We start from the raw sequence: 12,096 nt of genomic DNA on the forward strand, positions 1-12,096 counted from the left end.
CAAGTGGGTTGGAATTTAAGAAAAAAATCACTAATTCTGCTGTTGTTACAGTTAAGTAAAATTCGCCTATAAGCTAAGGCTACCGGCATCAGGGGCTTATCTACAGCATTTTGTAATGATGTAGATAAGCCCCCGATGTAACCTGAAAGATAAGAAAAACAAGTTAGATTATACTCACTCAGGGGTGGTCCCGGTTCAGTTGCAATGGGCGTCGCGGTCTGGGTCCAGCGCCTCCCATCTTCATACGATGACGTCCTCTTCTTTGCTTCCTGCCGCGGCTCCCGTACTTTATCTGCCCTGTTGAGAGGGAAAGGTCCGAGAAGCCCAGCACCTGTACACTGCAGTACTTTACGTTGTCCTCAACAGGGCAGATAAAGTACGCCTGCGCAGGAGCTGTGACAGGAAGCAAAGAAGAGGACGTCATTGCATGAAGATGGGAGGCGCTGGACTCGCACCGCGACACCCATCTGACAGGACTGCACCGGGACCGTCCATGGGTGAGTATAATCTAACTTGTTTTTCTTATCTTTCAGGTTACATCGGGGGCTTATCTACATCATTACAGAATGCTGTAGATAAGCCCCTGATGCCGGTGGCCTTAGCTTATAGGCGAATTTTGAAGTGACAGATTCCCTTTAAAATATTTAAAAAAACTTTGGCCACAGATACCACAACTATTGTTTTGTGTGTTGGTATTTATAGGATAAATATTCAAATATGTAATTATTTACAGTTACATATGCAGCAATACTAAAACACTTTTTTAATAAATTTGCAAAAATTTCTAAATGTCTTTTTTTTCAGTCAAGATGGGGTGCAGAGTGTACATTAATGAGAAAAAAAAATGAACTTTTTTGAATTTACCAAATGTCTGCAATGAAACAAAGAGTGAAAAATTTAAAGGGGTCTGAATACTTTCCGCACCCACTGTATATAAGGTCAAGGCCTACATCCTGATTTTTATGTGCCTGGTGAAGGAGTTAGATGGACTCCAAAATGCGTTGCCTAAATAAATACCTTGAATTACTGACGGCATCTCTGGTCTTTCGTTGTCTCTCAGCGTTCATGAAACCACATTTTTTTTTCCACATTGGGGTTCAAATTAATAAGGTTCTGTTACTTGTCTTAAATTTGTACATTTTTTAACCTGCTGTCAATGACGCTGTTCTCCTGAATTCGATGTTGTTTTTCCTTTGTTCCTGTGCCTCTCTGTTCCTGAGATATAGCCCCCTCAAACCTGTATATAAATCTAGTCTTGTCAGTCGAATGGCAGGGGTGCTCAACGTTTGTTTGTAGGTGTCTACTGGGAACCACACCCACTTTGTTAACAAGACTAGTTGTATATCCAGGAAACAGAAGGCCATTTCTCAAAAAATGGAGAGGCACAGGAATAAAAGAAAAATACTGCTGGATTCAGAAGAACAGCAGCATTTACACCAGGTTAAAAAAAAAAATCTATATTTGTGGAAAGCAACAGATCCCCTTTAAAGGAATATGTAATGGAAAAAACAGCAAAAATGAATATCTAAGAAATGTATGCCTCATTAAAGAACTCTAAAATCAGCTTCAGAATTCAATGTCATTATTTCAAAATTTTATTTCAAAGTTACCTGAAAGGATTAATGGGAACTTTCAATGAGAAAGCAGAAGACCTGGTGGACAAGCTGGGGGACAAGGCAGATGGAAAGTGTCATGTTGGAATGCACGATATGCTGAGCAGACTCACCCTGGATGTCATTGCTAAGGTACCTATGGGCAATCCTAAAATTTGTGCCAGAAAATATCAGAAAACTGGGTTTATACCATAATGTAGGTGTATACAGCACTACAAATGACCCCCCACACACTGAGCAAGCTTCTCAATGTCTTACAATCCGGCTGTTCCTAAATGGACAGGTCCCAAAGCCAATTTGGCTTGTTGGATATGATTTGACTTCCTCCATCTTGCAGGCTCATGAATTGTAAGCTGATAGAAGACAACTGAGCAATGTAAGGCTAGGGTCACATTGCGTTAGTGCAACCCGTTTAGCGCTAGCGGGTTGCGCTAACGCAATGTTTTTAATGTGGCCGCGTCCCGGGGTCGCGGTAACGTCCCCGCTCTCGCAGATCCCCGATCTGCGAGAGCGGGGAACGGACCGCGGGCGCGCCTCGGACGCTGCAAGCAGCGTCCGCGGCGCGCCAGGAAACACCGGAAGGAAACACCGGCGCGAACATGGCACGCGCTAGTGCTGCGCGTTCCCATTGCCGTGAATGGGCGCGCTAACAGACGAGTTGCACGACGTTAATTTCGCCGTGCAACGCTGTCCGTTAGCGCGTTCCCATTAACGCAATGGGAACCAAGCCTAACAGAGATTTGTTTGCTCGGTGTTTGTTAGGGGTCGAATTCCCGTCTCTGTACAGGGGGAATCTTGAGCCATCTCCTCTGCGGTCTCCCATTCCTCTCCAGCCGCAGTGGAGCCTGCTCAGTGGAGACGTCAGTCCCAGCTTCTGGCTCAGCCTGATACTGTGCAGATGGTTTCTGCTGTTTTCCCAGGTTCAGCCATTGTAGCCAGTATTGGTCAGCGGCGAGCAGACGTCTCTGGGACTAAGTCCTACTTTTTCCCTTCTGAGCATGCCCAGGGTAAGACCTCTCATTGGAGGTCAGGGGTCACATGCCCAGGTACTGCTGCAGCTCCCATTGGTCCTCTAGGAAGGTCCTGAAGTTGCTCTGGTATTGTAGCAGCTTCCATTGGTCCTCTAGGAAGGTCCTGAAGCTGCTACAGCTATAAAAGGTTTGCATGGCCGCACGGCCATGCGCTAGTATGACTTCATGTTATGAGCTTGCTAATTGTGGTCACGCCTGTATGATTGTATTCAGGGACCCGGGCAGAAATAAGCCCCTAGAATACCGGCACCTCCGGTGAGGAGTTTGTGTGATTGTATTCAGGGACCCGGCTGAAATTAGCCCCTAGAATACCGGCACCTCCGGTGAGGAGTTTTTGTATGCTTCTCTGTGTGCGTGACCACTGACTGCCATCAGCTCAGCAGTTAGCTGTGTTCCCCTGTAACGCTAACAGGGCACAGCGTGTTCTTTTCTGTGTGACTCAGTGAAGTAACTGAGTTCACTTATATTTTCTAGCAGCAGGTTGTCTCCTGCACGGTGGACCCCAGGCTGCGAACGCACCAATTATAACATCCATATTAACTCGGTGCGTTACGCCAGTCCTCACAGTGTTTATTTTGAAGAGAATCCAAATGTGTAACGTTTTGGTCCAGTTCTGCATTTTATAATGGGTTCTGTGGCAATCATATGGCCCATGCTGAAATATACTCTGCTTATGTGCCCCATAGAACACACCCATAACGCACATGGAAGTTAGGAAACTTTTTACTAATGTGAACTTTTTTCTGATTATTTGCATTTCCCAGGTCGCCTTTGGAATGGAGCTGAATTCTCTTGATGACGATCAGACGCCATTCCCCAGAGCCATTTCAACTGTTATGAAAGGAATGGTTGAGACACGAAATCCTTTAACAATGGTATATATCATACGCTGCTGACCAGCGATGAGGCAAACACATATAGTTAGTAACGTATGCATGTACAGATGATTTTTCATTTTTGTGCTTCCATTCTTTTTGCTCTCCTCCTTCCAAGAGTCATCTTTTTTTTTATTTTTCCATAGGTGCATGAGGGCTAAACGATTTTTTTTTGCAGGCAGGAGTTTGGTTTTGAATTATGTAACATTCAGAAAATTGGGAAAAATTTCTAAGTGGGATTATAAAGTCCCGTAATTCTGTCATTGCATTTTGGGTTTTGTTTTTATGACATTCATTGTGTTGTAAAAGTGACCAGACAGGATGATTCCCTATGTCAGTATGAATACGGCAATGTCAAAGATTTTTTTTTTCTGTTTTAGTGGTTAAAAAATTCAAAACTTTGTGAAAAAGAAAAATTGGTTTATTTCACCATTTTCTGAGGCGTGTTATTTTAACAGACTTTTCCATATGCTACAATATATGTTATTTTTTTTTTTTAAATGTATAATATTTTCATTTGTTAAATTGGGAAGTGGTTTAAACTTTTTGCTTTATAGTTTTAAAACTTTTTTTTAGTTTTTATTGTATTCTTTTTAGTTCCTTTAGGGTTTTTCAACCTGCAATCAATTGATCGCTTTCCTTATATACTGCAATACCATGGTACTAAGCTACTAATTACTGAAGTCCTAGGAAGCCAAACTACGGCTTTTAGAAGCCCTCCTCCTGCCATTGCTAAGAAATCGGCTCATTCAGATGTCGTCATGGAAGGGGACAATGGTTAATGGAATGATTGTGATAGGCGCCGCATACTCATTCAATTTAATGCAACAGTGGTATTTATGACTGTGCCATGCAATTAATCAATTTAACAATGAAAGCGGTATTTAGGTGCTTAAACAACAACGAGCTCCAGTCTCTGCTGTTAGCAGAAGGGGCTGTGACCACCAAGCATGTGCCATTTATTAGGCAGCCCATTGATTTCAATAAGAAGCATGTAATACTCTATTTCCACTCTGAGGGCGCTGCAGGGACATTAAACAATTGTTGCCTGATTCAGCCTGTGATCAAATTATCAAAAAATGATTAACCTTTAAAATATCACAACTGCACTCCGTGATTAGTTACAGGATAAAACCATGCATGTTTCCTTCTCTAGTATACCCCAGGAAAACAAGCTTTCATTAGAGACGTCAAAGAGAACATCAAACTCCTGAGGAAAACTGGACAGGAGTGTATAAAGAGAAGAATGAAGGCAATCCAGGATGGGGAGGACATACCTGTGGATATCCTCACACAGATTCTTAAAGGGGCAGGTATGTCGTGAGAAATTAAGGCATTATAATAAATGGTGTCCTATGTCAGTGTTACACCTCCATCTTTAATATTTAGAATAAATATACCAATACTAACAATAGTAGTAATAATAATACATGTATTTCCACAGTTATTTATAGGTGATAGAAACATATATAAAAATCAATAGACTATACACCTAGTAGGGTAATATCGAAAATGCAAATATTGTCTAAATGAGAAACTTAGAGGGGTTCTCTTCCAGTAGTAAGTAATAACATAGTATATGCCATCACTTACTGTTCATGGGATTCCGGCTGATTGTAGATAGATAGAGATAGATAGATAGATAGATAGATAGATAGATAGATAGATAGATAGATAGATAGATAGATTGATTAAATGATAAAGTTGTGTGAAAAAATGATTGCCCCTTCCTGATTTCCTATTCTTTTTCATGTTTGTCACACTTAAATGTTTCAGATCGCCAAACAGATATTAGACAAAGATAACACAAGTAAACATAAAATGCAGTTTTTAATGATGGTCTTTATTATTAAGGGAAAATAAATCTAAACCTACAGGGTCCTGTGTGAAAAAATGTTTACCTCTCCCTTAAAACATCAATTAACTGTGGTTTATCACATCGTTGGGAAGCGAAGTACAAATTCCCTAGTCACACCCAGGTCTGATTACTGTCACATCTGTTCTCAATCAAAAAATCACTTAAAGGGAACCTGTCACCTGAATTTGGCGGGACTGGTTTTGGGTCATATGGGCGGAGTTTTCGGGTGTTTGATTCACCCTTTCCTTACCCGCTGGCTGCATGCTGGCTGCAATATTGGATTGAAGTTCATTCTCTGTCCTCCATAGTACACGCCTGCGCAAGGCAAGATTGCTTTGTGCAGGTGTGTACAATGGAGGACAGAGAATGAACTTCAATCCAATATTGCAGCCAGCATGCACTATTTCTCATAGTCTGGGAGTCCTTCATACATTTTTTTTTTAGCAAACTCTATGCAGGATTTCATATATCTTCCACTGAGCAGAGGCTCCCGTCGGGCTACTCTGTCTTAAAGAGCCGACTGGTGGAGGGCTGCAGTGATAGTTGACTTTGTGGAACTTTCTCCCATCTCCCTACTGCATCTCTGCAGCTCAGCCACAGTGATCTTGGGGTTCTTCTTTACCTCTCTCACCAAGGCTCTTCTCCCACGATTGCTCAATTTGGCTGGATGGCCAGGTCTAGGAAGACTTCTAATGGTCCCAAACGTCTTCCATTTTAGGATTATGGAGGCCACTGTGCTCTTAGGAACCTTGAGTACTGCAGAAATTCTGTTGTTACCTTGGCCAGATATGTGTCTTGCCACAATTCTGTCACTGAGGTCCTTGGCCAGTTCTTTGACCTCATGATTCTCATTTGGTCTGACATGCAATGTGAGCTATGAGGTCTTATATAGACAGGTGTGTGCCTTTCCAAATCAAATCCTATCAGTTTAATTAAACACAGCTGGCCTCCAATGAAGGAGTGGAACCATCTCAAGGGGGATCACAGCATGTGACTTAAATATAAGTGTCTGAGCAAAGGGTCTGAAAACTTATGACCGTGTGGTGATATTTCAGATTTTCTTTTTTATTAAATGTGGTAAAATTTCTACATTTCTGTTTTTTTCAGTCAAGATGGGGTGCAGAGTGTACATTAATGTGAAAAAAATGAACTTTTTTGAATTTACCCTAAATGGTTGCAATGAAACAGAGTGAAAAATTTAAAGGGGTCTGAATGCTTTGTGTACCCACTGTATATATATATATATATATATATATATACTGTATATATATATATATATATATATATATACACACACACACAGTACAGACCAAAAGTTTGGACACACCTTCTCATTTAAAGATTTTTCTGTATTTCCATGACTATGAAAATTGTACATGCACACTGAAGGCATCAAAACTATGATTTAACACATGTGGAATTATATACTTAATTTCAGTTGTTTCACACTTTTTTGTTATGTCTTATATTCTAGGTTCTTCAAAGTAGTCACCTTTTGCTTTGATGACTGCTTTGCACACACTTGGCATTCTCTTGATGAGCTGCAAGAGGTAGTCACCGGGAATGGACTTCCAACAATCTTGAATTAGTTCCCAGAGATGCTTACCACTTGTTGGACCTTTTGCCTTCACTCTGCGGTCCAGCTCACCCCAAAGCATCTCGATTGGGTTCAGGTCTGGTGACTGTGGAGGCCAGGTCATCTGGCGTAGCACCCCATCACTCTCCTTCTTGGTCAAATAGCCCTTACACAGCCTGAAGGTGTGTTTGGGGTCATTGGTCCAACTAAACGCAAACCGGATGGAATAGCATGCCACTGCAAGATGCTGTGGTAGCCATGCTGGTTCAGTATGCCTTCAATTTTGAATAAATCCCCAACAGTGTCACCAGTAAAGCACCTCTACACCATCACACTTCCTCCTCTATGCTTCACGGTGGGAACCAGGCATGTCTAGAGTCCATCCGTTCACCGTTTCTGCGTCGCACAAAGACACGGTGGTTGGAACCAAAGATCTCAAATTTGGACTCATCAGACCAAAGCACAGATTTCCACTGGTCTAATGTCCATTCCTTGTGTTCATTAGCCCAAACAAGTCTCTTCTGCTTATTGCCTGTCCTTAGCAGTGGTTTCCTAGCAGCTATTTTACCATGAAGGCCTGCTGCACAAAGTCTCCTCTTAACAGTTGCTGTAGAGATGAGTCTGCTGCTGTGTGGCATTGACCTGGTCTCTAATCTGAGCTGCTGTTAACCTGCGATTTCTGAGGCTGGTGACTCGGATAAATTTATCCTCAGAAGCAGAGGTGACTCTTGGTCTTCCTTTCCTAGGGAGCGAGTTTCTTGATGGCGGTTGATGTTTTTTGCCACTGCACTTGGGGACACTTTCAAAGTTTTCCCAATTTTTCCGACTGACTGACCTTCATTTCTTAAAGTAATGATGGCCACTCATTTTTCTTTTTTTAGCTGCTTTTTTCTTGCCATAATACAAATTTTAACAGTCTATTCAGTAGGACTATCAGCTGTTTATCCACCAAACTTCCGCACAACACAACTGATGGTCCCAACACCATTTATAAGGCAAGAAATCCCACTTATTAAACCTGACAGGGCACACCTGTGAAGTGAAAACCATTCCCAGTGACTTCCTCTTGTTCTTGAAGCTCTTTAAGAGAATGCCAAGAGTGTGCAAAGCAGTCATCAAAGCAAAAGGTGGCTACTTTGAAGAACCTAGAATATAAGACATACGTAATTTCAGTTGTTTCACACTTTTTTGTTAAGTATATAATTCCACATCTGTTAATTCATAGTTTTGATATCTTTAGTGTGAATGTACAATTTTCATAGTCATGAAAATACAGAACAAAGGTGTGTCAAAACGTTTGGTCTATACTGTATATAGATAGATAGATAGATAGATAGATAGATAGATAGATAGATAGATAGATAGATAGATACTACGAGTGGCTTTGCTACAATTACAGTATCCCCCCCCTGAGGTGGTGATACAAAACCGCCTGAGACTTGCTAAAATGTGTTCCTAATACGCTCAATCTCCATGTGCGATGAAGTTATTCTTGTTTCTCATCATCTCCTTCTATTCCTTCTTTCAGAGTTGGAAGATGGCTGCAGTCAGGAGGATTTAATAGATAACTTTGTCACATTCTTCATAGCAGGTCAGTAATTCTATACAGGGGTGGCCACTGACAGCTTGGGGCCCCTGTGCAAGAAATGTGTCTGCCCCCCCCCCCCCCCCGTTCTATGGCGACAAAGCTATATACAGTATATGAAACCAAAAAAGAAAAAAAGCACCTCCGCACTGCTGCAATTCGTTAGACCCTAATGCTTCTAACCCTTCTTCGCTGTTTTAGCCATAATAGCATTTCCCCACACAACCCGGGTGCTGCATCCAAAAAGAGATTCACGACAGTACATAAAAAGAGCAAAAAAGTGGAGCGCACTCACCGGAGTTGAAGTGTCATATTTTTATTCGGACATGCAGTGATACAGCAGGGAGGGATGTGGATACAAACGGACGACGGCCGTTTCGTGCACACAGCACTTCAACGGGTCCTGACGACGAGAGGAAGTAGGGAGGGTTCTTTACCTGTGCAGTCTTTTTGGCTCCTCCCACTCAACCAGACGTCATAGCGGATAAACTATCGCTCATCAGAATATAAGTGAAAAAACATATAACAAACAAATTAAAAACATTACAAATAAGCACCACACTACTAAAGGAACCATAAATTACCAATATAATTTTAAAGAAAGACAGACATGTCTATCTTGTCATTGAGACCAATAGGTCCCAATGCGCCTGCGAGTAATGTCCACCTCGCTTCTCTCTTCAACATGTATTGCGATTTGCTGGATTAGAGAAAATCTCCTTACTGCAACAAGGAGGGGATTTGCACCGTCTCCTATTGAAGAGAGAAGCGAGGTGGATATTACGTGAATAACAAAAATAAGAAGAATAAACTATGTTTAGAGACAGCACTGTACATAACAGCCAATGTGAACATGCGTTTAACCTCTGCATGTGTACCAACTCAATTTAAGCTCAATTTTGTGGTTTTTTTCTCTGTATTGTTGCATTCTGTGCAAGCCGGGGTGTGGCCTCCCTGTTTCTGAGCTAGAGACTATATAAGGCTTCCCCAGTCTAGTGTTTCACTGGTTGGGCCCAGTCCTTTTGTCTGCCCTTATTCACACTGAGGTCAACATTGACACAATGTAAGGTTTTAATATTAGACAGTGTAGGACTGTCCCGATCAAAGTTACCTTGACGCAGTGGGATGGCTTTGGTGCTATTTTTTGATAAAAAAAAAACAGTATTACTAAAAACTCTGTGTTATTTAAATGCACTTTTGTTTTTTACTTAGTTACATCAGGGTTTTCGTTTACTTTTTTCTTTTGTAGGTTTTTATATGAGGTGGCTGCATTATATTCTATGGGGGTTACATTATACTCTGTTGGGTGGTTGCATTATACTATATGTGGGCTGCATTATACTGTATCGAGGATTATGGGGAATACATTATACTATTTGAAGAACTATGGGGTGCATTATACTATGGGAGATAAATTGTACGACACGGGTGATGATGGCGGTGCAGTATACTATATGGAGCACTATGAGGAGTGTATTATACTATGTGGAGGACTGAGCAGTGTATTTTAATATATTGAGGACTATGGAGCATATTATATGGAGGACTATGGGGCATATATTTTATGGAGGACTATGGGGTGTGCATTTTACAGTATAGAGGACTATGGGCCATGCATTCTACTATGGGAAGTGAATTGTACTACATGGATGACTATGGCGGTGCATTATACTATATGGAGCACTATGAGGAGTGTATTATACTATGTGGAGGACTATGGGAAGTGTATTATATTATATGGAGGACTGAGGAGTGTATTATACTATATGGAGGACTATGGGGCATATTATATTATATGGAGGACTATGCGGTGTGCATTTTACAACATGGAGGACTGTGGTGCACATTACAATATATGGAGGACTATGGGGTGTATTATACTAAACAAGCAAAATGCTGCAAATTCATCGAGTGATTGGATTGTTTATACTGAAACAGAAATCAATGTTCTCAGCAGCACATCGCCGGTGTAAACTATAGATGTGCTGCTGATAACATGATCCTGTATGGTGATCTGTTAGTGATTTATTAGTGATCATTCTGTCCCCATCATTTATTCTCAGATGGAAAGAGGCCGGGAAACAAGCATTGAACGATTTCAATATTGTTGATCACACTAATTTAGTGGTCTGAACGCAGCACATGTAAATACAACCGAAATGCTTCTATGTGATGTGCAATATGTCAGCATTCGGGGCCCCATTTTAAACTTTGCCTAAAACTGGCCCTGCCTGCAAACCCTGCAGCTCCGCGGCCTGCAGGAGAAAATGGCAGAAGAGCGGAGCTGCAGGGAATGGATCCATCCTGCTTCCTGTCTCCCACAGCAGTGGTTGAATGACATCATCATTCAGCGCCGCGGCTGGGCGAGACAGGAATGGTGGGGCTTCAGGATACCATGTGCAGAGGTGAGGTGCGTGTGTGTTTGTGTGTATGTATGCAGAGAGGTGAATGATGCTGTGTGTGTTTGTGTGTAGGTGGAGGAGAGGGCAATGATGGGGGTGATGGGGCAGAAAGCAATGATAAGGTTGACAGAGAGGGCAATAATAGTGGTGGTGGGGGAGGAGGAAATGATAGAGGTGGTGAATGGGCAATAATGGGGGTGGGGGAGAGGGCAATAATGGGATGCGGGGGAGGAGGACAATGACGGGTGTGGGGGATTGGGATGGGAGGAAAGGGGATTTATAATGGATTTAGGAATGGGGAGGTGGAGAAAGACGTTATTATCGATTATTATGTCTAACTCATTCCCTTGGTATATAGTGTACTCACTTATGTATAGCACAGTCCCTTAGTATGTATGCATATATAAACACTGTGCAGAATTATTATGCAAGTTGTATTTTGATCACATGATACTTTTTATACATGTTGTCCTACTCCAAGCTGTTCAGGGTTGAGAGCCAACTACCAATTAAGTAAATCAGGTGATGTGCATCTCTGTAATGAGGAGGGGTGTTGTCTAATCACATCAAAACCCTATATAAGGTGTGCCTAATTATTAGGCAACTTCCTTTCCTTTGGCAAAATGGGTCAGAAGAGAGATTTGTCGGGCTCTGAAATGTCCAAAATTGGGAGATGTCTTGCAGAGGGATGCAGCAGTCTTGAAATTGCCAAACTTTTGAAGCGTGATCACTGAACAATCAAGCGTTTCATGGCAAATAGCCAACAGGGTTGCAAGAAGCGTGTGGGGCCAAAAAGGTGCAACATAACTTCCCATGAATTGAGGAAAATCAAGCGTGAAGCTGACAAGATGCCATTTGCCACCAGTTTTTTTTCAGAGCTGCAACATTACTGGAGTAACAAAAAGTACAAGGTGTGCGATACTCAGGGACATGGCTAAGGTAAGGAAGGCTGAAAAACGACCACCTTTGAACAAGAAACATAAGATAAAATGTCAAGAAATATCTTAAGACTGACCTTTCAAAGGTTTTATGGACTGATGAAATAAGAGTGACTCTTGATGGGCCAGAGGCTGGATCAGTAAAGGCCAGAGAGCTCCACTCCGACTCAGACGCGAGCAAGGTGGAGGTGGGGTACTGGTATGGGATGGTATCATCA

At 41.9% G+C, this 12,096-nt stretch overlaps 1 protein-coding gene across 4 annotated transcripts in view; it reads left to right on the plus strand.

Annotated features, from left to right (window-relative positions):
• LOC138645846 (cholesterol 24-hydroxylase-like) overlaps nucleotides 1-12,096 on the plus strand; it is a 66,652-nt gene that overhangs the window by 41,218 nt on the left and 13,338 nt on the right. For all 4 annotated transcript variants that reach the window (XM_069735367.1, XM_069735371.1, XM_069735358.1 and 1 more), the window contains 4 exons: nucleotides 1,607-1,745; nucleotides 3,409-3,519; nucleotides 4,676-4,832; nucleotides 8,482-8,544. In XM_069735367.1, coding sequence (XP_069591468.1) covers nucleotides 1,607-1,745; nucleotides 3,409-3,519; nucleotides 4,676-4,832; nucleotides 8,482-8,544 — 470 coding nt within the window. The remainder of the gene's footprint in view (nucleotides 1-1,606; nucleotides 1,746-3,408; nucleotides 3,520-4,675; nucleotides 4,833-8,481; nucleotides 8,545-12,096) is intronic.

This window comes from Ranitomeya imitator, chromosome 1 (assembly GCF_032444005.1).
Source record: "Ranitomeya imitator isolate aRanImi1 chromosome 1, aRanImi1.pri, whole genome shotgun sequence".
Taxonomy (NCBI): Eukaryota; Metazoa; Chordata; class Amphibia; order Anura; family Dendrobatidae; genus Ranitomeya; species Ranitomeya imitator.